This window comes from Emys orbicularis, chromosome 1, assembly GCF_028017835.1.
Source record: "Emys orbicularis isolate rEmyOrb1 chromosome 1, rEmyOrb1.hap1, whole genome shotgun sequence".
Taxonomy (NCBI): Eukaryota; Metazoa; Chordata; order Testudines; family Emydidae; genus Emys; species Emys orbicularis.
The window spans coordinates 318,336,047-318,361,799 of record NC_088683.1 but is presented as its reverse complement, the minus strand read 5'-3'; the positions used below and the strand labels follow the sequence as shown (position 1 = coordinate 318,361,799).

The 25,753-nt window shown below is 40.8% G+C and overlaps 1 protein-coding gene across 4 annotated transcripts in view; it reads left to right on the top strand.

The window, feature by feature from the left end:
* NBEA (neurobeachin) overlaps positions 1-25,753 on the top strand; it is an 816,600-nt gene that overhangs the window by 748,971 nt on the left and 41,876 nt on the right. For all 4 annotated transcript variants that reach the window (XM_065403538.1, XM_065403557.1, XM_065403547.1 and 1 more), the window contains one exon: positions 6,198-6,365. In XM_065403538.1, the coding sequence (XP_065259610.1) occupies positions 6,198-6,365 (168 nt within the window). The remainder of the gene's footprint in view (positions 1-6,197; positions 6,366-25,753) is intronic.

The window sequence follows — 25,753 nt, the reverse complement described above, 5'->3', positions numbered from 1 at the left end:
CTATAAAATCCCTCCTGGCCAGAGACTCCAAAATCCTTTTACCTGTAAAGGGTTAAGAAGCTCAGGTAACCTGGCTGACACCTGACCCAAAGGACCAATAAGGGGACAAGATACTTTCAAATCTTGGTGGGGGGGAAGGCTTTTGTTTGTGCTCTTTGTTTTGGGGGAGTTCGCTCTTGGGACTAAGAGGGACCAGACATCAATCCATGCTCTCCAAATCTTTCTGAACAAGTCTCTCATATTTCAAACTTGTAAGTAAACAGCCAGGCAAGGCGTGTTAGTTTTATCTTTGTTTTCTCAACTTGTAAATGTACCTTTTACTAGGGTGTTTACCTCTGTTTGCTGTAACTTTGAACCTAAGGCTAGAGGGGGTTCCTCTGGGCTCTTTAAGTTTGATTACCCTGTAAAGTTATTTTCCATCCTGATTTTACAGAGATGATTTTTACCTTTTTCTTTAATTAAAAGCCTTCTTTTTAAGAACCTGATTGATTTTCCTTGTTTTTAGATCCAAGGGGGTTGGATCTTGATCCACCAGGAGTTGGTGGGAGAAAGGAGGGGGATGGTTAATTTCTCCTTGTTTTAAGATCCAAGGGGTTTGGATCTGTATTCACCAGGGAATTGGTGAAGAGTCTCTCAAGGCTACCCAGGGAAGGGAATTAGCACATTGGGAGTGGTGGCAGCGGACCAGATCTAAGCTGGTAGTTAAGCTTAGAAGTTTTCATGCAGGCCCCCACATCTGTACCCTAAAGTTCAGAGTGGGGAAGGAGCCTTGACAGCCCTTCATATGGAAGCTGTTCCATACCCGTAATCATTTCTGTTGCCCGTCTCTGTATCTTTTTTGAGATGGGGTGACTGGAACTGCATGCAGTATTCAAAGTGTGAGTGTACCATGAATTTATATAGTGGCATTACGATATTTTATCCCTTATTATCTATCCCTTTCCTAATGGTTCCTAATATTCCATTAGCTTTTTTTGCTGCACATTGAGTGGATGTTTTTAGGGGACTATCCCCAATGACTCCAAGATCTCTTTCTTGAGCAGTAACAGCTAATTTAGATCCCATCATTTTGTATATATAGTTGGGATTATGTTTTCCAATGTGACTTACTTTGCATTTACCAACATTGAATTTCATCTATCATTTTCTTCCCCAGTCACCCAGTTTTGTGAGATCCCGTTGTAACTCTTTGCAATCTGCTTTGGACTTGAGTAATTTTGTATTGTCTTCAAATTTTGCCACCTCACTGTTTACCCCTTTTTCCAGATCATTTATGAATATGTTGAACAGCACTGGACCCAGTACAGATCCCTGCGGGACACCACTATTTACCTCTCTCCATTATGAAAACTGACTATTTATTCCTACCCTTTGTTTCCTATCTTTACACCAGTTATTAATTCATGAGAGGACCTTCCTCTTATCCCATGACATCTTACCTTGCTTAAGAGCCTTTTGTGAGAGACCGTGTCAAAGGCTTTCTGAAAGTCTCAGTAGACTCTATCTACTGGATCACCCTTGTCCACATCACATGCTAGTTGACCCCCTCAAAGAATTCTGGTAGATTGGTGAGGCATGATTTCCCTTTACAAAAACCATGTTGACTCTTCCCCCAACAAATTGTGTTAATCTATGTGTCTGATAATTCTGTTCTTTACTATAGTTTCAACCATTTGCCTGGTACTGAAGTTAGGCTTACTGGCCTGTAAATGCCAGAATCACCTCTGGAGCCTTTTTTAAAAATCGGTGTCACATTAGCTATCCTCCAATCATCTGGTATAGAGGCTGATTTAGATGATAGGTTACATCCCACAGTTGGTAGTTCTGCAATTTCATATTTAGTTCCTTCAGAACTCTTGGTAAATACCATCTGGTCCTAGTGATTTACACCTCTACCCCGATATAACACTGTCCTCGGGAGCCAAAAAATCTTACCACGTTATCAGGAGCGGCGCCAGGGTTTTTGGCGCCCTAGGCGGGGGTCCTTCCGCGCTCCCGGTCGTCGTCAGCAATTCGGCGGCGGGGGGGTCCTTTTGCGCTCCGGGTCTTCGGGGCACTTCGGCGGTGGGTCCCGGAGCAAGTGAAGGACCCGCCGCAGAATTGCCGCCGAAGACCCGGAGCGCGGAAGGACCCCCTCGCCGCCGAATTGCCGTCCCCCCAAATCCTGGCGCCCTAGTCGACCGTCTACGTCGCCTAAATGGACGCGCCGGCCCTGCGCGTTCTAGGTAAAACCACTTTATATCGAACTTGCTTTGATCCACCGGAGTGCGCAGCCCCGCCCCTCCGGAGCGCTGCTTTATCGCGTTATATCCGAATTCGTGTTATATCGGGGTAGAGGTGCATTACTGTTTGTTTTATCATTTTTTCTAAAACCTCCTCTATTGACACCTCAATCTTGGACAGTTCCTCAGATTTGTCACCTAAAAGAAATGGCTCGGATGTGGAAATGTCCCTCACCCTCTGCAGTGAAGACTGATGCAAAGAGTTCATTTAGTTTCTCCGCAATGGCCTTGTCTTCCTTGAGTGCTCCTTTAGCATCTCGATCGTCCAGTAGCCCCAGTGATTGTTTGGCAGACTTCCTGCTTCTGATGTACTTAAAAAAATTCAAACACCCCTCTTTTATAGCTCCCCTAACCCTCATAAGGGAGGGAAGTGGTGGAAGGGTCCCAGCAGCAGGATGGGTGGGACCAGGATTGGAAAGAGAGAGGGCTGACAGCAGCCCCTTGAGTATATAGAAATGTATGTGGAATTACCTGCACTGTGCACTTTTATCTTCTGAGTACTCCCAGATTTTTAAGAATAAATTTGTGGCCTAATTAAAACCACATCTGGTGCTTCCTGTCTTTTTTCCGGCATAGTCAGACAAAGGAAAATGTTAAGCAACCTAAATATAGGGGGTTGCTGCCAGCTCCCCCTATAATTAGTGATTAACTGAAAACCTGATTTAAGTGTTTAGTTAACAAATTATGTTGATGCTGTTTTTATTTTCAAGAAATTAAAGATGATTATAGGTTATTTAGAATTGCTAATTTAAGAGCCTAATTCCTTTACTCCAGATAAGTAAATATCTTCACTTTTAAAGCTAGCCGGACACATTCAGCCAGATAATGACACAATTCATTGAGTTGCAGCTATATATTAAAAAATTGTTTAATGTGGCTATACTAATGTTGCATTTTGAGAAGCTGGGTCTAAAACTATTATGTTCTTGCCCTCTACATTTTCTTCTTCAGAAGAATTCTTCAAATTCATATTCTGTATGTGGAATAAGGAATAAAATATTCAAAATATTAAGCAAAAAGGAATAAAACATACAGTGAAAAACATCCTCAAGCCACTTTCAGATTATCAGCATAAATCAGTGCAGCATTTAATGTACGCAACAGCCTTATCACAATGCTTTATATTTTTAACTGCGCTAGAGCGCCATATCTAGGTTTGGGCAGAGAGAGAGAGAGAATGTATAGTGCCAACATGGAGCACAACACTCATCATGAGACAGATGTGCTTGCTTGAATAAAAGAACCACCTTTGTCATATCGCTAATAATGTTAATTCCTATGTCCTGTAGATCTCCAGGGCTAACAAGAAGTTGCTTCAGATCAATGGGTCTCTAACACCCAAGCACAGTTTCTAGCACGGGATTGCTTGACCTGGACCAGGGCTATGACATTGCACAAAAGATTCCCGAGCACCAAATGACAGTAGCTATGTTTGTTCAAACAGTGGCCCATTCTAGCATCAACCACTCTTTCACATATAGGCTTGTTGAGCTTTATAGTATGACTTTCACTTTCCTTTTGCGTTTAACCTATGTTTTGGCAGTTTTGGTAATGGATAACAATTTCATAAGACTATGTCCATTAACATTCTTGGCAAGGACAAGCCAATGGCCTTTACTGGAGCTACAGTAGTGAATGCAGATCACATATATAACAAGAATGGTTATGAACTGGATCGTCAGATCCAAATCTCCAAAAACTTTCCAGTTCTGGATTTTGTGGCTCAGGCATAGGGTTGCTAATTTTTGTTGGACGTATTCTTGGAGGTTTCATCACATGACATCTTTAATTAAAGATTAATCTTTAATTCCTGGAGACTCCAGGGCAATCCTGGGGGGTTGGCAACCCTACTCAGGCATGTTCTCATAAGATGGGCCTGAAACAGAACACTTGATCTGAATTTTGTAGAAGTTTGCATCCAAACTTAACATTCTTCTTTGAGTTCTACGTGTATTCCACACGTAGGTGCGTGTGCGTGCCATGTGTGCAAGTCTGGATATTCTAGCAAGCAGTGTCTGTTGGCCTGCACATGCACAGTAATTCACCTCATGCTCCAGACCGAGGGCATAAGAAGCAATGCACGCTGACACCTCTCCAGTTCCTTCTTACTGCTGTATGGCCTGAGTTAGAATCCCTGCATCCACACGTTTCTCCAGCTTTTTTTATTATTACTCTCTAAACAAATTTGTAAATAGTTTATTGTACATATTAGCATAGTTAAAGTTTTAGTATAATTAATATAGGTAGTTTTTCTCCCCATACCGGCGACTTGGGCATTCTGCCAGCAACGCCCAGCCAACCTCCTGTGTAAACCACAAAGGATTCAGAGGCCTCTGTTTTCAGCCACCTCTGCTGCCATGAACTCTTCCCGTTCCCAGCCACTTGCTAAGGGCTGCTTTTTGATGTCGTGGTCAAGATCCACCCACCGATATTGGTGACATCCAATATACCCACATTATTCTGGGGGATGCCCTGCAGGTTTTGCACACAGTTGGGACTCCATAACGACAGACTGTTGGGTCTTATAAATTATCCATCAAGGATACTACATAGAGTTTCTTTCCCTCCCTCCATCCATGCAAACTTCCTTCCTGGATCCCCTTCAGGGATCACTGTCATGAGGTGATTCTTCGCCAGGAGGCAGACTCCATCCTCCTGTGAGTGGCAATAGAGTGAATGCCACCTCAATATCAAGGAAGAGGTTTCTATTCTGCTTACTTCTTGGTCCCCCAAAAAGACAGAGACCCCTTCTGGACCTTCAACAACTGAACATTTTATTCTGAAGTCAAAGTTCAGGATGGTTACACTAGTATTGATGATACCAAACTATAACTCCAAGGAGGCACCATGGCAGGATATCCAAATTGAAATATTTTGCTTTTTGACTGTTTTTGACAAAAATAAATCAAAATTTTGACAGAAAGGAGGCAACTATTGCAAAACCATTTGTTTAGTTGAAAACAATTTTCCCTCAAAAATAATTTTACTGGAAAATTTTCAACCAGTCCTAGTAACTGGTATAACAAATCCATTAATGTAACCTTTTAATGCTTACATACACACTAAGAACCTGTAGAAGAGAACTGTATATGTTTCCAGATAATAGCCTGTGGGCAAGCAAGGTAAGTGGTTTGCTAGGGGAAGGAAGTTAAGAGCACCCTATGTCTTCTCTGAGCCTTTCAAAGTTCCAATGCAGGCATCTAAAGGTAAGTAGATGTTTCTCTGTAATGGAGAGGCCAAGCTCAACCTTCATTGCGATCATCACTTCTATGGCTGCAGTTTAGTACCTTCTCCTCACCACTTGTGTTGCACAGAGGGGTTACCAATCATAACCCATCTTTCTTATGTTGGACAGACATTGGTGAGTGGGTGCGATTTTTTTCTTTGAGACTACTTAGAAAAGAGGGCCCTTGCTCAGTGAGCCACAACCCCCACTTGGAGTTCAAAAACATCTTATTTTCTCTATAGAGCTGTTTAAAACTAATACTGTATTCCTGTCTTTTCCATTATAGGTTTAAAATTAATTAGAGCTGGTTGGAAAATGAGCTGTGGGTCAGGATATCTTTGCTCATTTCCCCCGTTTTCCATCAATTTTTTAGACAGATTATGCAAGAAATTTATTGGACAGCTCTAGAATTAATTAAAACAATCATAGTTAGCCAAACCCTGTTTTTGAAAAGGAAATTAACAACTGAACAAATAAGAGTAATGTCCTTTAATTTTTTTCACAATATAATTCATTGAGTGGTTGTTTAATGTTTGTTTGAAGGACTTCAGATATATACTGTAAATATGAACAAGAATTGTAGCGCTGTACAGTACAGTTTCTTCAGGCAATAAGAAAAGTGAAAACAGAATTTAAGCATGTAAATGTGAGAAACAGTATTTTTCCCTGACTTTGAATTTCATTTCCAGGCGCTGGAAAGTGAGTTTGTATCATGCCAGCTTCATCAATGGATTGACCTTATTTTTGGCTACAAGCAACGAGGACCAGAAGCAGTGCGTGCACTCAATGTTTTCCACTATCTAACATATGAAGGCTCTGTGAATCTGGACAGTATCACTGATCCTGTCCTCAGGGAGGTAAGCATTTACTATCATGTCATTCTAAAAACTGCCGTCATCTCCCAGGCATCATTAATGTATCATCTTTTTTTAGTTTAAAAAAAAATCCTTTTTGGTTTGATTTTATTGACTTTATTCAGAACTTGGGATCCTAGGTGATTCCAAAAAAGGAAAGTCAAGTATGTTTAAATGTCAAAGAGGTGTAGATGCTGGGCAGTATTTTCTTTGCTAAGAAGCACTATCATATACAATACAGTTAATATGCAATCCATTTATTATAGTGCAAGTTCTGCTCTACAAAATTAACCATCTTTACAATTAGCATCTGATAGAATCACTTAGTAAAACTGAAAAGTTGAAATAAAAAGATTACTTTGCATTGTGGTCATGAGTCAGAGGAAAACGCCTAACATTTCCAGATAATGCAATACCAATTATGTGCATCAATAGAATTATACTTTACAGGCTGACAAATAGAATTAGTTCAAATTACTTTAGTTTTTCTTGTAATGTACAATCAAATGTTGCCATTAAAGGATGTTTTTAGGTTTAATTTTTTGTGTGTTGGGTTGTTTTGTGGGATTTTTTGTGCGGGTATTTTGTTCAAATATGTTTACACTAGCCATCTGGGCAGAATCATGTTGCTATCCTCATATGTGTTTTATTTACAGTCAATGTGCTTGTTTTTAGTAAAATTATTAAGAATTATTGCTATAAATATCATTCATGCATTGGGTAAAATGATTAAAAATTAGGTGAAAAGTGTGAAGATACAACAGCTGCTAGATGAGTGCTGCTGTGATGAAGCTATACACACAATCGTCCATTCCCCCAGATATCTACCATCTGTTGTATGCAAAACAGTAATAATTTATACACTACCAGGCTTTGGAATTGTTTTTTTCAGGGGGGAGATGAGTTGTTTTTGTTTTGTTTTGTGTTTTTTTGTTTTAATCTTGAAGACAGAAAACTAGTAGATTGTGAAAAAGAAACAGCCATCAAAGAAACATTTGGATTCAGTGAGGCTAATTTTTTGGAATAATGCATTTTAATGTCTTTTTACCATTTAGATTGCTAACCAAGAATAGAGACATTTAAAAAATCTGATCATTAGATTCTTAGAGCTAGAACTTCAGAAGGTGTATTTTAAGGACCAGATCCTGCAAACATTTATTCTAATACCCCATTTTAAGCATTTGATGAGACCCATTGACTCCAATGGGACTACTCAAGTGCTTAAAATTAAGTACGTGCATAATTTTGTTTGCAGATTCCAGAGACTTAGAGCATAATTAGAGGCAATAAAATGCAGATCTGCATGCACAAAAGAACAATAATTTTTGAAAGTATAAATAAGATGCTTATGCAATGAAAGCAAAGGAGTGCAATACTTAGTAGTTCAATATGACTAGTAACTGTGCAATAATAGAGGTAATGCAATACTTAAGGCCCTGATTTGCATGGACAGACCTATGTGTCTGACTTCAAGGGCCTCCCCACAAAGGGTGGCTTGTAGGATTGAGGTCAGTGTGCTTTGCTTAACATCTTGTGACATGATGAGCATCTTCAACTCTCTTGTGAGCTTAGTTACATGCACAATTTATTGTCAGGATTTTTTTTTAAAATCAGGGAGATGTTTTTGTGCTCCCACATGCATGTCTAACCCATGCCCCCTTAGTCATTAACATATATGTCTCTTCTTTCTTGTGCTTCCCTGTGCACTCTAAACCGCTTCTCACAGCTCCATTTTCTTCTTCATTCCACATACAAGAAGAAAATTTTCACGTGAAAGGTTATTTTTAGTGATACTGAGAGCAAAATGTTCAATTTAAAATAGAAAAGAAATCTGAATGCCCTTCAGTTCTTCATAAATAGTTTGTAATATCTAGACACATAACATGTTCCTCTAAAAGACTTCAAATACTAATCCTGCTCTGTATTCTTTGCAGAGTAAAAATACCTTCTTGTTCAATTTTCGCCCATATGTGATCATACATACAAGATCATATGGATTTATACAGGCAGATTTGGAGGCTTTTCAGATTTATTTGAACTATAAGTATAAATGGTATATAGGTTCTCTGTCCAATAAAATGGTGTTTGATATCTGGATCAGTATTTATTAGTGGTTCAGGCATGGATGATATGTTTTTATTACAACTGCACATTTTAGTTATGATTTGCTTTCTTCTGTAAAAAAATGGACTTTTTATGTTTCTAAATACTTTTTTCTTATTTTAACAATGGATTTTAGCAGAGAGTCCACCAAACAATATATAAGCAAGAAGGTCATTTTAAATGTGTTTTAAACCCCATAAAATATAAATATATAAACACTAGAAAATCAAATTCCTTTTTGTCATATGTATTATATCACAGCAGGTTGTGAACTGTTGTGTTTGATATTTTAACTTGGTAATAGTTGAATATAAAAGATCTTTTTAAAGAAAAGTTGACCATTTTCTCAATACAATATCTGCTGTTAAAAGTCAGGCTATACCTGTAATCCCGACCCCACAATGTCGGAGATACTCTAGTTATTTCATTTTCTAAATAAAGGGAAATACTGAGTTTTTCTGCTGCAACGAGGAGGTTGGTGAACAGACTTCAGCATCGGCTATGGTTTAAGCAAATGACCATTACTTTTAGCTTGAAATCCCGTCACCTGTTATCAGGGAAACAGACTAGATTATTATGGTTGCCTCCTAAAACAATGGCCATCACAGGTCTCAAAACAGACAGGGAACCCAGCAGTTTTTTCACAATGAAATGTGGCTCCAAATAAGTGTCCCTTAGCAAGCTCCCAACTCATGGGAAGAATTGGGCATGAATCTCTAATCTTTATCATTGTAAAAGTCAAGTCCCCATCCAACCACATAGAAACAGTTCCTCACGCCAGGTGGTGATCAGCCAAAACCAGAGCATGAAAGGATGCATGGTGGATGCCTCGGACCTCAGGTCAACCAGAAACTTTAGCCCAGTGGAGCTGCCATTGATCACAAAGCAACATAATCAACACAGGTTGGCTGAATAAAAGATCATTCGTTACTGCCTTCCCCACCCCCTGATGTCAATTTGTCCACAAATGAAAGGTGAGAGCAGCAAATCAGCAGAACGGTGGGGTGAGATAAAAACCTCCCAATCATTCTTCCCCCTCCATCCCAGCTGGGGGTTTAAATCATCATTTGCCCTGCATCCCCGGCTCCTGCCTTTGTTTAGGGAAAAAAATATCTTCTAGGTAAAAACACTTTTGTGTTCAGCAAGAGAGAACCAGATCCCCACACCTAACTAATTATTTTTGTGCTATCTTTCAGTATAGATGGCCCAATGCCTCAAATTTGAACACCCCCCCCCCCCCAATTTTAGAGGAGGGTTCAAGATCCAGACCCAAATCCATGACCCTCTCTGTCATTTGGGAACACAACAAAGTTAGCACTCTGTCACCTTTTGATAATGTTCACTCTTATGAAAGTACATTAGTGTCCCAACTGACCATATAGTTGCCAGTTTGTGCACACAACTGAGCACACTATTTTCACATATTTGCTATTTTGCAGAAATCCTGGCTTAGCACCCAGCTTGAGTGCCTCAGTTGAACGCTGGGGGTGGCATTCACAAGGGGGACTTGGGTGCTGCCATGTTCCGCATTGCAGTGTCTAACTTTTAGGTGCCCTGTCGCCAAGTGGAATTCACAAACTGAGGTGCCCAGGCCCCCTATACAAGCAGGGGTGCTGGAACAATTTTTATAGTGGGGGTGCTGATAGCCATTGAACCAAACTGTAAACCCTGTATATGATGGAAACCACTTCAAGCCAGGCAGCGTGGCAGCACACACACACCCTAGTTCCAGCACCTATGTATGCAAGGCAAGAGGAGAGTTAGGTGCCTAAGAATGGGATTCACAAAAAACGTCATGCTGAGAGGAGAGCTGCCTGAGCTAACCTATAGGAAATGCCAAGGAGAGGGGTGAGGCCTATACCCCATCCATCAAAGGATGCCAGGTGCCTAACTCTGGGCCAAAGAGAGGTGATTTTCTCCACTTGGGATTCAGCCATGAACCCTTTCCTGGAGTTAGGTGCCTAAGACAGGTCAGCACTTTTTCAAGAAAAGCAAAGGATGGGGAGCTGTAATAATAGCCCTTTAATAACTTTTAGCGTAGTGGTTAGACCACTTACTCAGGACTTGGAAGACCTGTGTTCAGTTTCCCTTTTGCAGAGCAGGGATTAGAACTTGGATCTCCCTTTTCCTAAGGGAGTGGTCTATGGGGAATTTTATGACAGGGCTCTCTAAATCTCTCCAGCTGAATTTTTTCCACTGTGTATAAATACTCCAGTAATAACTCACAGAGAGAGAATTAAAATGCATCTATAGCCTAGCTCTAGCCTCTGCTGGAAGGTGAAAGAACCAATGTTTAAATCTCTGCTGTACATCAGGCAAAGGGGTGAATTGAACCCCAGGTCTCCTAGGTAAATTCTCTAAGTACTGGGCCACCACCACTTCTTATTCCTCATTCTGGACATTTTATGTAAGTTTAAGTATGTTCTGAGCACATCTACCAGATGGGGCCCCAGAGTTAAACTGGGAGGGGAGTGCCTAGTTTGTGAATCACAATTGGGCGTAGGTGTGAGTTAGGCACTGAGCTGCTGGGGAGCATCAAAACTGAGGTGACTGTGTGCATATCCAGCTGCTGAAATTTAGCCTCCTCAGGGGCTTTAATAGCAGAAACATAGATCCCTAGGGATGTTGGGCAGCTGCTCAGCAGGGGTTTTGTGAATCCCAGTGTCACCTAAATGACTTAGGTGCCAAAAGTGGCAGTTAGACACCTAAATACTGGTATCCTTGTATATACCAACTGGGCAATCCTGTGGAGTTATTTGAAGGCGGTCTTGCTTCAGCCTTCTCTAGAGAGTAGCTTTAGCACTCCTCTATCGGGGTGAAAAAACCCCAGAGGATACATGCAATGAGAAAACCATGGCCCATCCTTGTCTTTAAGCGACCCTTTTCCCCACAGACAAATATGGCTACACTCGGAGCCCCTTGAAAGTTGTGCTCCATGCAGCACAGGGAGAAGGCACATGCTTATGCATCTTCCCCATACTCTATCACCATCTAGTGCAGAAGAACCTCCCTGGCCCCGTTATTAGTGGTCCCTCCATCTGCCCCTTTATGAATATCATGTAGGGTGACCACCCATCCCGAATTGGGTGGGACAGTCCCGAAGTGCAGAGTTCAAATCCTGGTCCTGGGCTGAATGACTTCAGGACAGCATTTGTCCTGGATTCCCTGCGGCACTGCTCAGTACTTGCCCGAGGCTCAGGGGGGCGCCAGCCTCTTTCTAGTGGGGGAGCTGAGGTGGGCCTTAGCCCCGCCTCGCCATGATGCTCCACCCCCTGCTCCTCCTTTCTTCCTGAGGCCTCGCCCCCTGGCCAGGCCAGAAGCCAGAGCTGGGCAGTAGTAAGAGCCACCCAGAAAGCCCGGGCTGCTGTGGGGAGCCCTCGAGTCCTGGACCCTCCACCTGCCTTGGGCTGTGCACCCCGAGGGGCGAGGACATGGGCCGGGGCTACTCTTGGGCACCCCATCACCCCATCCAGGGCAAGTGGAGGCTCCAGGGCTCCCCACAGCAGCCCAGGCTCCCTGGGCAGCTCTTACCAGGACTCTGGCTTCCAGCATGGCCAAGGGGTGAGGCCTTGAGTGGAAGAGGAGGAGCTGGGGGAAGGCCACGGGAGAAGAGGAGGAGCAGAAGGTGGGGTCACAGAGGGGGCAGGGCTCCTGTATGTGTCCCGCTTTTGCCTTTTGAAAAGATGGTCACCCTAATATCATGATGGGTGTGGCCCACCTCTGATTTTTAAAATTTAAATTAACAATAACTATGTCAAGATGTGTCTCTTCATTTAAATAAGCCTTTGAGAACTTGAGATCTGCACTGAATTAGAGGAATTACTATTCAATAATATACATGCTGCATTTACTGAAACTTATTCTTCAGATTTTATGGTGCCACCAAATATATATATATATATATATAAAGAGAGAGAGAGAGAGAAATCACCCTAATGCATTACAAGTAGTAATTAGTTCAAACCAAAACTGTGTCCCTGGATGCCCCAAAGTGAATCCAAGTCCTAAATTTCTGGCTTAGGCCCTGTTGAATTTGAAGTGGGAAGTCTTCCACTTTTAAAATATAAAAATACTTGAAAGAGAGTCTTTTTAGCAATTTGAGTAGCTTCTCTTTTATTCTGCACATTGCAAAATTGTATTCATATTATAATAAAAGGAGAAGAGGAAGAACTATGTAGTAAAAATTAACATTGTCAGGCCCAAATTAAGGGGAAATTTTTTTGTTGTTGTAATCTTAATATTTCTCAGTTGCAGGTGTGCCTGTATATCACTGATCTCTATTGTATTAAAAAAAACCTTAAATTGTGAAATAAATGCTAAAATTTGAGGAACAGCTTAAGGATATTGATTCATTCTTACTTGACAGGTGAAATCATGGTTGCAGCACTAACCACAGCAATTATGGCATTAAAATGTCAAGAAATTAGGGGTCAGAATAACAGATAATTTTCTTCCTTGTGTCAGATTAAAAATTGACATTCTTTGACAGCACAGGATCTCTGTCTGAGAAAATTATGACAGCTTAACTCATCTTGTACGTGTAAAGCTGTAATTGATAATGAACTTTACTATCACAGCCTTCTCCTGTGGAGAAACATGACAGAACATCTCCGGTACAAAGTCTGTATCTCTTTTTAATATGTAAACAGCAGTTATATTGGACATTAGATGTTATTTGGAATTGTCTTTACTGTTGGTTTAGATCATAATCCAAACTCTTTTTTCTGGACAGGTTCAGCTGACTTCAAAGAGCTGATGTTAAAAATGCTAATGCATAAAACAATGATACCTAAAGCACACTAATTAAAATTGTTACTGTATTATTTGTACTTGTATATTCTCCTAGGAATGACCATTTCACAGGCTAATCAATATAAATCTCATGGCCTAAATTTTCAAAAGTGACTAGGGATTTTCGGTGCCTCTGTTTTTGGGTGCCCAACTTGAGAAACTTTGAAAGGACATGATTTTTCAGAAGTTCCAAGCACCCATTCTTTTGAAAACATGTGTCTCAAGTTTGGTACCCAGACGTGGGAGAACTCAAACGCACTAGTTATTTTTGAAAAGCCAGGGCCTTATTCTTCCACTTCATAAATTATTGTGTGATTGAAGCGTGAACAGCACACTAATATACATTTCATTAAAAAAAAAAAAAAACATTGAACATAACCATGTGAATAATTTTTCAGTACTGCCTTGTGGATTAAACTGAAAATGATTAAGTGGAGATACTCATTTTGATGACTAAAAATGTAATTAAACTAGTCACATGTAACATCGAAAGCACATTTTTTGTAGAAACTCACAGAAAGTTAATATTTTTGGCTTACTGTTTATTTTTTTTGTTTAAAATTATTGCCAGATCTCCATCTACTTTGATAGCACACAATTTGTTCTTCATTAGTAGTGTTTAAAAAACCAAGTGAAGCATTATACTGTACAGTTTTTGGTTTGTATGCACATTCTAGCTGGTTTTTCTTCTTCTTTTTTTTTTTTTTCATACTCAGTCGCAAATGTAGATAGGCAGTGCATTACAACTGCTAGCCTTTATGTGTACGGCATGTTCAGCAAAAGATGAATTGTACATTTGCAGAAAAAACAAACGAATATGAAGAAGTTACTGGGTTCAGATATTTGTTCTGAGCAGTCACCTGTCAAAATACCTGAGCATACCTGCAGCCCACACAGCCAAATTGAAAAATGATTAAAATGACTAGCATTTGACAGTCAGTTTCCATGCCCATAAACTAATCCTAGAAGGACAGTTTTGCTGGCAGCTAGTAGAGCATACGGCCTATACAATATTTATTTCTTTACTGTGGACTTTATAGTTAGCGTATTTAAATGATTAAAAAAGTCATAATGATGTGGTGGTCTTGCAGTGCTTTTCAGTTACCCTCCTTTCTGGGTTTTATATTTTAGATGATATTTTCTTCTCTTATCTCTTTCTTTGATCTGACAGGAACAACAAAGCATCCCTCTGGATCTGCTATAGTGAAATATGCCCACAGGAAGCAGAGTAGAGCATGTCAGTTTTCACTTTTTTTTTTCTTGCTGAAACACTCTTTGCTACTACAGAGAGCTGACATGATAGGGTTGTCAAGAACCATCAAGATAGATATATCTTTAACAAAGAGTTGGAATGGTAGCCTTTCCTGCTGGCTGAACCTAGAAAAATTATGAGGAAAAAATTAACACACTTACCATTCGAATAAAATAAAAGACTTACATAACGACACCCACTGCTAACCCTTGCAAGCATGTGCTTGTTCTTGCTCTTGTTCTGAGTTATTCTTATTTCTTTTCTTTTTTCTTCTGTGATCTCTTTCTTTGATCTGACAGAATATCAAAACCACCCCTCTGGATCTGCTTCATTGAATTGTACCCACAATATTGTTCACTTACATGTTCAATGTTGCCTAATTGCCTCCATACAAGGGATGCTCCTTGCTTCCTCTCTGGGAGCAGTCATTGTATGAAACGATTATGGATAGTTGTGAAGTAACCGAGAGATTGTCAGTGGTGTCAATATCCACTTATTTCCAACTTAATTGAAGGAAGATGTACAGGAAAAACCCTTATACATGCAAAAGCCATAATGATAATGGCAATTATTTTGTTATGCACTAAGGCAGGGGTGGGCAAATTTTTTGGCCTGAGGGCCACATCTGGGTGGGGAAATTGCATGCAGGGCCATGAATGTAGGGCTGGGGCAGGGGGTTGGGGTGTGGGAGGGAGTGCGGAGTGTAGGAGGGGGTGCGGTGTGCAGGAAGGGGCTAAGGGCAAGGGGTTGGGGCACAGGAGGGGTGCGGAGTGCGGGAGGGGTCTCAGGGCAGGGGGTTGGGGTGCAGGAGGGGTGCGGGGTGCGGCGGGAGGTTGGGGTGCAGGAGGGGTGCGGGGTGCGGCGGGAGGTTGGGGTGCAGGAGGGGTGCGAGGTGCGGCAGGGGGTTGGGGTGCGGCAGCGGGTTGGGGTGTAGGGTGCAGGAGGAGTTCGGGTTGCGTGCTCCAGCCCAGTGCCGCTTACCTGGAGCGGCTCCAGGGTGGCAGCGGCGCGCAGCAGGGCTAAGACAGGCTCCCTGCCTGCCCTGGCCCCGTGCCGTGCCCCTCACGGAAGCGGCCGGCATCATGTCCCTGCATCTCCTGGGGGAGGGGAGACAGAGGGCTCCGCGTGCTGTCCTTGCCTGCGGGTACCTCCCCCAAAGGTCCCATTGGCCATGGTTCCCCATTCCCGGCCAATGGGATCTGCGGGGGGTGGTGTCTGCAGGCGACGGCAGCGCACAGAGCCCTCTGCCCCCCCCACTCCCTCAGGGGCTGCAGGGTCATGGTGCCGGCTGCTTCCGGGAGCGGCGCAGGGCCAATGCCCTGGGGGTGGCAATCCCGCGGGTCGGATCCAGCCTGCGGGCCATAGTTTGTCCACCCCTGCACTAAGGGCTAAGCTCTGCTTTGGGGAATGTATACGTGGATCCTGTTGACTTTAGCAAGAGCTCCACATCCAAATCACTGTGAATTTGTGTCTTCCAAGCACCTGAAATAGACCTTCCTTCTTTCACCATACATCCAGATTGTAGGAGAAATACCTTTATTAGTTCAGAGTGTTTTGTGTGTGTTTGCATGTGAGTGTGAAGAAATTATCCAGGGAAAGCCAAATTGAACAAATGAGTTTTGCATTTAGTTATGAAAGTGGTTGTGTCTGTGATCATTCTTATCTCTTCAGGGAGTGAGTTCCAAAGTTTAGGTCCAGCTCCAGTGAAAGATCTGCCTCCTGCACTTATGAGCCTTTTCTTATCAATCCATAGTTACGTTGTTCTGGTGGAACTTCACTGGTTAAAGGGATCGTGGTCTCAGAAGGAATGGTATTTGCTCTTGTTGCTAGGCACAGTCCCATAGAAGACTTTGAATTCAGGACAGATTTCTCAAACCAGTCTCTGTATTCAATGGGGAGTCAGTATAAGTAACACATGGCCATTTACACCAGTGAATCAGAATCTGATCCATAGAGTTCAGAACACAAAATAACCTTAAAACCAAAATATTATTCTAGTATGAATACATTAATTCACACTAATTAGTGACTCTCCATTGTGCCTTTATTGAGTACATTAGAAATGGTCAAATAATGAAAAATACTGATTTGTGAATATTTTCACGAATAAAAGCACTGAGCCCAATTCACTGTAATTCCTGAATCCTATTACCTGTTGTTCCTGAGTATTCAAAGAACTGAGGTAGTCATGAAAATATACGATTCCTAATAATTTCACAAATTGTAGCACACATGATTTTATCCAAAAAGTTAAACCAAAAGTATGGAGTTTATTTGCTACTCATTATTCCCCTGTTTAAAAAGTTTGTCATCCACACAGAAGAGGAAAGTGAGCAATGCTATCTGACTTAGATGACCCACCACACAACACAAATAACACAGAAATGTTCCAAGTGAAGAATTTGCACATAACTCATGTAGCTGATAGTTATTTGCAGATGAATTAATGCAGAAAATCAGGAAGAGTTCTTGAATTAAGAAGTGAAGAAAAGAGTTCTTCACTAACCAAAAAGAGGGCTTAATTTATAATGAATATTATTTGTAATGAATAGTCATGTAACAAATGACCACTTCTAGAGAGCATCATTGATCTTCCACTTCTTATACCTCTCTGGAGCCATCTTAGCGTGTTATCTCAAAATTAGATTTATAATCAGTACAATCAATGTGAAACAGATAATTCCACTATTGTCCAGCTTTTACTACAAAAATATGAACAATTCAGATCTTATATATAAAAACTGCTTCTTCATCTTTAGATTTTTTTATTACATGCTGTTGAGAGGTACTAATTATTGATTTGAGAAATTAGCAGCAAATACTTTACCAGACACTTCAAGTCATATTTTACTCAAGGTGGGTGGGGTGAAAATTACTGACTGATGATTGTAGTGGAAATAGCTAGAAGGGGCTCCTTTTTCTTGATTAGCACAGATTTCAGATATATTACACAGTCATTACCACAGCATAAATTAACTATTATTCAACACATTTTGCATATATTAATTTGTTGCAGTAGATATTACTCAGTCTAAGTGTATAGCAATTTCAGTTACGGAGCTGTAAAAATGAACTTTTAAAATATTTTAAACATATTGATAATGTGCCCTTTTAATGCCATTTTGAAGCCTGGGTAGAGCATATCTATATTATAGTTTTCAATTTATGTCAAGAACAGAGAGTGGATTTTCTGAAGAATGTTTTGTTGGAAATAATCCAAATGTAATTATTTCTTTAAGCTCCCTGAAAATTACTGTGTGCTTTTATTTTTAAAATAACGGTATAGCCTACGTTAAAAAATGAAACCATAAAACTATAATAAATATACAGAAAAGTTACAATTCTGGTCTCACAGATCGAATATTTAAGACTGACCTTTCAGTATTTGTAACTCTGTAGCACTTCCCAAGTAGTCCCTTTTTGGCTTTTTGTTTTGAAGGTTTGCCTATTTTCTAAGATAGCTTTTATGGCCTGTGATACATGAATTTAAGGCTGGGGGCTGACTCATGCCTTACCAGCACTACCAGATTTGGGTGTTTCTGCCAGTATAACATGAAACAGTAGGATCTGACACAGTCTCAGCACTTTGGTCAGAGAGAAAGGCGAAGGCAAGATTTAAGGGATGTGTTAGGAAAGATTGATGAGACTTGTGGGAGGAAAACACTAGTGCAGGGGTAGGCAACCTATGGCACGTGAGCCGAAGGAGGCACGTGAGCTGATTTTCAGTGGCACTCACACTGCCCAGGTCCTGGCCACCGATCCGGGGGGCTCTGCATTTTAATTTAATTTTAAATGAAGCTTCTTAAACATTTTAAAAACCTTATTTACTTGACATACAATAGTTTAGTTATATATCATAGACTTATAGAAAGAGACCTTCTAAAAACGTTAAAATGTATTACTGGCACGCAAAACCTTAAATTAGAGTGAATAAATGAAGACTCAGCACACCACTTATGAAAGATTGCTGACCCCTGCACTAGTGAGAGGATGGGACCCACAAGAATGCCCTAATATTCTCCTTCCCTTCAGTTTATACCATATACCTACAGCAAATATTGATACTCCAAAACTATAGACTATCTTCACTCCGGTTTACTGTCACCAAAATGGAGAGGAAAGATTAGCAAAACAGTAGAGTAGGAGAGCCACATTTTTTATCGTGATTTACTGGATTTCATTAGCAAGAAAAAGTTTTCAGTCATGGGTTTTACTACTATTCTTTCAACAAGCAACTAGAAGCAGTTGAACATTAAATCACATTTTCATTTTTTATATAATTTTATTTTATAAACCAAAAAATACTAAAATATGGCTATTATATACTTTGATTTACTAACTGTGTCTGTTTGTGTATTCCAAGCATTAAAAAATAATGCCTTTGGTGATCATGTTTTATTTCAATAATAAACCAGAAGAGAAAAAATCACAGTTAAAATACATTCCTTCATGAATAAGTACCATTTCTTTTGTATTACTGCAAACTCTCAAAAGGCCAGCTCTCTTATTTGCTTCTCTGTTTTCTTGGCTTTCCCCACAGAGTATGTTCTTAATTGTAAAGCAAGTGGAATAAAATATAGTGTATATCTCATACGATACAGCTTTCCAAAGTATATATAAGTTACTTAACTCATGACGGGAGACATTACTCATTAGTTTAGATATTAGATTAATCTCTTATCCCATAAGGAAGTATTCTCTAGATTTGACACTGTATCCTCATTTATTTATATATCTACATCTAAAGATTATAGTATACCAAAAATTCAAAGATGTACTTGGCCTATGACCACCTGAAGTAAAATTAAACTGTGTAAAATAATATTATTCTGATTTGAACAAAATATTCCCTTCCCTATAGAAATTACCAGAAAAGCTCTAGCACAAAAATCAGTCCCATTGTTTACTCACAATTGCGGCTCTATTATCCTCTCTGCTGGGACTCCATGCAAACTCTACCAACAGGGCTCTCTAAAGAGAGCTGTTGTATTCATGCCCTCTTTGGCTGCCCTAGCCAATGGAGGTGAATAAGTCCCTATTAGTTAATAGTCCATCTCTCTCTCCTGCTGTGGTGCAACAGCATCTGTAATATTTTATTAAGTTCTGGATGTAATCTTATTAGAAAGATTGGAGGGAGTTCATTGATGAGCATCAAAATGATGAGAGGACAGGAAAGATTGATTTATGGGAAAGATTTAAAGAGCTTGACAAGTGGTGACTGAGTAAAGGGGGGGCATAGTAAAAATCTAGAAATATCTGAAGGTTGCTATAACCAAGTAAGGTAGAGGAATTATTTATTGTACCACCAGAAGTATATATCACCATCTGGAAAGATATTCAAAAAAGGAAAATGTAGGCTGAACTTCAGGAAAAAACTTCCTGACAGTTAGATGTAATTAGGCTGTAAAATAGTTTCCAAAGTAAATTGTGGAATCCCCATTATTTGGGTCTTTTAAAACTAGAATGAACAACCACTAGAAAATATAGGGAACAATCTTGCATTGGCAGGAAGATAGACTGGATGATCTAAAACTTTTCCATCAGTAACATCTATTTTGCTGTGTTCCACTGCCAAGCCTGTAATGACCATAGTGTGAATCCAAATGTATTGGCAGTAACTCTGTCACAATGTCAGTCTGTGTGATGAGTTTACCATTGTAATTAGATTGGCTCCCATCATGATCCATTGCATTTTTAGAATTGTTTTTTTCTTTTTTTATAGGTTGTCCTTAGCTTTCAGGCCAATGACTTTTTTGTGTATAAATTTAAATTAGCGGTTTATTTATAGGGCTGCGTTAAAAAACTGAATTCATTATCAGGGGAAAATTTTCATTATGGCCTGATTGTTTCCTTAGAAGATCATCATTGTTGTAGTCTGTCTGGAAAATCTGATACATTCAGGTTCCTCTACTTATTTGAATGGACTGGAATCCATAAAAATATGATGCAAATGATGTTAATAGGTATGCTCAGCAATCATTATTTATATATTATTATCAGGGCCTTAGTTTATTGCAGTTTTGCTACCACAACAACTGGCATGGAATTTAGAGCTAGTCACAGATGTTAAACAAATAATGGCAGCAATACTCACCCATCTCTTTTTTTTCTTATATCCCCTACACTTGTCCTGTCTCTTATTCTTTTTTGAAAAACTAATTAGTGCATATTAACTCAGGTTCATGACCATCTTCAAAAGTGGGGAGGGGAGAGGAAAGGATGGGCAAGAGAGGAAAGAAGATTGAAAGAGAAATAGAACATTGAAATGGCATGGGGGAAATTGAATTGGAGACATAGTGGAAAAGGAAAAGGAGAATGAAGAATAGAGTTGATGGAGATAAGATCAAAGAAAGGGGCAAAGGTATGGAGACATTTAATTTGTTTTAATTAAAAAAAGAAAGTGACTTCCTCTCCAAATTTGTCCTGCAGAAACTTTTCATATTTTTATGGTTAATTTTAAATAATTTTTAAAGCTCACATTTATGCTTTTAAAATAAAAAAATAGCACAGCTATGAGCAAGCACTGTTAAACCTCACAGCCACTGAAAAACATTTTTAATTAGAAAAGAGTGGGTAAAGTTTCAAAGTCTAATTGAAACCTCCTGCTGGTATTACTATAATAATATTGTGTTTTTTATGGGTAGGGTGCCCCTTCCCAAAGGCCTCTGAGCTCCTAAAAAAAAAGTCTCAAGCAAAACCAAAGGCAATAGGGTCTATTAAATGGAACTAAAGTTGGTGCAGACACCAAAAACAAAACTCCTCCCTCTAACTCAGCCCCAAACATACAATTAAATAGCTCTCGGACAGCATACAGAAAAACCTCACTAATCTGCAGCATGGGGAGGGATCCCTGGTTCAGTTTAATACAAATCTAGGGGCATAGACACTTTTGGTAACATCACACTCCATTCAAATTGGCAGAGACAACACCATGCCAGAGCCTTGGCTTCACTCCCACCATTCATTAAGGGCCTGAAACAAGATCAGGGCACTTAGAGTTCTTTGTCTTCCTGGCTCTTGCTGATGCAACAATTGAGGGAACAGCAGGGCTAGGCTTTCACTGACCTTTTTGGCCTCAGGAGTGCAGAGGCATTCAGTCACCCAGCTTGCAGTATCTTGGAGGTCTTTAGAAAGACTGTCACTCTCCCATTTCATCTGTGGCCATCTTTTCCGCTTCTTGCAGCATTTGGACCAGCATCCAGCAAGGTGAAAGTAAAGATGAATGCTGCTGCTTTCTAAAGTGAGTGGAGAAGGGAAAGTGGCACTCAGTTCTGCTCCTTCCTCTTTCTCTTCCAAAAGTGTGAGGGGAAGATGGAACAAGTGGGGAGGAGGCAGCTCCAGCACAGCCATTTTTTTAGACTACACCGACCTGCAAGTCCACCTCTTGGAAGACAAATAGGAGGAGGTGGCTTTGAGAAAAATGTGGCAGCAGACATTTTTTAGACCTCCTCACCCCATTCCAGACTATTAGCCATTTATCTCTTCAGTCGTTCAGCAAATAGAAGCAGGTGAAAAGAGTGTCACTAGGAGTAAGTACTGTTGGGTACGTCTATATTACCTGCCGGATCTGAAGTTGCGTATCTTAGTTTGAACCCCCCTGCTAGTGTAGCCCAGGCCTAAGAAGTTAAGGGGGAGAAAGGGAGAAAATGAAAGAGGAGAGAGATAGGCAGGGACAATGTTATGCAGGACTTTGGAATTAAAGATGAGGAACTTGAATTTGATGTGGAATTGCAGAAAAGCCAGGAAAGGCAGAAGTAATCAGAGCATCCAGGGAGGATGATGTTCCAAGTATCATCTTTTAATGACCAAGGGACTCAAGTAGTAACTCGCAGGAATTGTACAGCAGGGAGGACACAAAGAATATTTTTATTTTATTTTATTTTGATTTGTAAATACAAAAAGATGCTTTTCTGTAGTTCTAGGAGCCTTCTGCCATTCATTACAGTCACAAAAAGTAATAAGCCCCATTCTCAATCCACATCAGTGAAACAATGTCCACGCGTGTAGATTGCATTGAAGGATGAGGACCTTTAAGAGGAGTTGATTCATGAATTAAACACCTGAAGGGAAAGATCATATAGTCTGACACCTGCACAACATGGAACATAGAGCATCCCCTAGTAATTCCTGCATCGAGCCCTGGGAATATAACCATAAGTTTTGGAGCCAGGGCAATGAGGAGGATTTTGAAGTCTGTTGTCTGATGAGGTGCAGGCTGGGTGATGAGAAACTGCCACCTACATTCATCTAAAATCAAATTTCAAGGTAATCCTCCCTTTCTGATTTGAATAACAAGAGGAAAGTGATTTTTGGGCAAAATTATCGATTATCTGAAAATGGAATATTCTGATTGACCAACTTTCACAGTCTTACCTGTTCTTGACACTAGGATATAGCATTAATGAATTCTTTTATCTAGCTTGTATTAGAGTTAGCAGAGAAATCCTCCGCTAATGTACTGTACTCAGCCATTGAATGGTCAAAGAAAGTAGGGTTTTCCTTTATAAACTTAACACACATTCGAGTGGATGTTGAAAGATCAGGTTTTTTTTCATTTGGCACAGCAGCAATGAACAGAAAAGTGTTTCAGTAAATTTTATCATGGGACAGGAATTATACATGAGCATAATATAAATTATGGCTTCAGATTTTTTTATAGCACCCACTAAGTGTATAATTCTGTAACATTTTAGAAAAAGCAAATTGCTTTTGCTTTGGAGAGGAATTTTTTTAAAAAATTGAATAGAATTCTTCAAAATTTTGAACAACTTTTTCTAGCTCAAATTTGCCCCCCTAGTGGCTGAGTGACAATGAGTCCACAAGCCTCATGGATGGCCTACCCATTGAGAGTTCATGGTTGCGTGACAACTGAGACTGCACCATATTCTGTAGAGGCACTGCTCCCTCAGAAGCAATTACATAATGTATGCTTTAACATTACACTTCCAGCCAAGTCTGCCCCCTTTGTAGGGGTGGATTCTGTGATGACTTATATAGCTGGCAACAGGACTCTTTGGTTCCATCTTCTGTACAAAGAAAGAAGAGTACTTGTGGCACCTTAGAGACTAACAAATTTATTTTAGCATAATCTTTCGTGGGCTAAAACCCACTTCATCGAATGCATGCAGTGGAAAATACAGTAGGAAGATATATATACACAGAGAACATGAAAAAATGGCTGTTGCCATACCAGTTGTAATGAGAGTAAGGTGAGCCATTCTCAGCAGGAGAAAAACAACTTTTGTAGTGATAATCAGGATGGCCCATTTCCAACAGTTGACAAGAAGGTGTGAGTAACAGTAGGGGGAAAAATTAGCATGGGGAAACAGTTTTTACTTTGTATAATGACCCATCCACTCCCAGTCTTTATTCAAGCCTAATTTAATGGTGTCTAGTTTGCAAATTAATTCCAATTCTGCAGTTTCTCGTTGGAGTCTGTTTTTGAAGTTTTTTTGTTGGAGTAATTGAGTGACCAGGGAGGTTGAAGTGTTCTCCGACTGGTTTTGAATGTTATAATTCTTGACGTCTGATTTGTGTCCATTTATTCTTTTGCGTAGAGATTGTCCGGTTTGGCCAATGTACATGGCAGAGGAGCATTGCTGGCACATGATGGCATATATCACATTTGTAGATGTGCAGGTGAACAAGCCTCTGATAGTGTGGCTAATGTGATTAGGTCCTATGATGGTGTCCCCTGAATAGATATGTGGACAAAGTTGGCAACGGGCTTTGTTGCAAGGATTGGTTCCTGGGTTAGTGTTTTTGTTGTGTGGTGTGTAGTTGCTGGTGAGTATTTGCTTCAGGTTGGAGGGCTGTCTGTAAGCGAGGACTGGCCTGTCTCCCAAGATCTGTGAGAGTGAAGGATCGCCCTTCAGGATAGGTTATAGATCCTTGATGATGCACTGGAGAGGTTTTAGTTGGGGGCTGAAGGTGACGGCTAGTGGCGTTATATTAATTTCTTTGTTGGGCCTCTCCTGTAGTAGGTAACTTCTGGGTACTCTTCTGGCTCTGTCAATCTGATTCTTCACTTCAAAAGCTTATGCTCAAATAAATTTGTTAGTCTCTAAGCTGCCACAAGTACTCCTCGTTCTTTTTTCTGATACAGACTAACACGGCTACCACTCTGAAACCTATCTTCTGTACAGTCAGCCAGCCAGGGAAGAAAATGGGAAGTGCTCATACTCAGACATGGTGGAGCCTAGCTCTTCCTCCTGTCTCAAAGTGTGTGTAGTAGTGATCCTCAAGGATGGAGAGTTGGGAGAGCTAAATGGCTCTCACACAGCCTCACCCTGTCAATTAAAAGCCGTCCTGGGTGTCCAGGGGGCATCTTGCTGCCATTGCTGCCTCACTCTCTCTCCTTGTAGTTCAGGTATGCTGACCTGTGTTTCTAGGATGCTGTGGATCTGACCAATCGCTGTTCTTCTGGATTAGGAGGGAATTTTTTCCAGTGGGCCAAACTGCAGGGTGTCCAGAAGGTTTTTCACCACCTTTGCAGCATCATGAAGGCACCTTCTAGTTTAAAAAGAGTAAGAATGGAAATTTTAATGGTAGGAAAGACATATAGGAATGTTAACTTTGTTGTAACTTGCCACCAGTATCCATAGGCAGCTGGTGAAAATATTTTTGGGAGGAGTTGAGCCTGCCCCCCCACTCACCCCACAGCCATTTCTTCTGTCCTGTGGGTCTGCACCGCTCCCTGCTTCAACCTGTGGACTCTCACTGCTCACAGATTTGGAGGAACCCACCACATCTATGTGCATGCAGACAGCGCCCCATCCTGTTTCTTGCCGGAGGCTGATGGGGTGAGCAGAGGGCTGATGGGAACATGGTTTGGTGGAAGCAGAGGGGTTGATGGAGCAGGGGACATGATAGGATGATAGGGTCTGAGGAAGCAGGGGGATGATGTGGTGGAGGAAATAGTGGGACATGATTATTATCAGAGTATGAACATGCCATTTCTTCTGAAGGGGAGTCCTCATGGAGTAGTCAGGAAGAAGAGCACCTCCATGGAACTATTCCCACCCCCTTAAAGCTGTCAGGAAGAGGAACCCTCTCCCAAGTCCCCCTCTCATGAGGTTGCCTTCCCTCCCCATGGAGCAATCAGGATGAAGAGGGCTGTCCCATTGGGGGCAGATAATGACTTACTCACCTGAGAGCTCAGCACACTCCTATTGGCCTCACTCAGGGTCTCCAGCATCACATGGAGGGGGAGGAAGAGTGACGTTGAGCATTTTAAGGTGGTGTT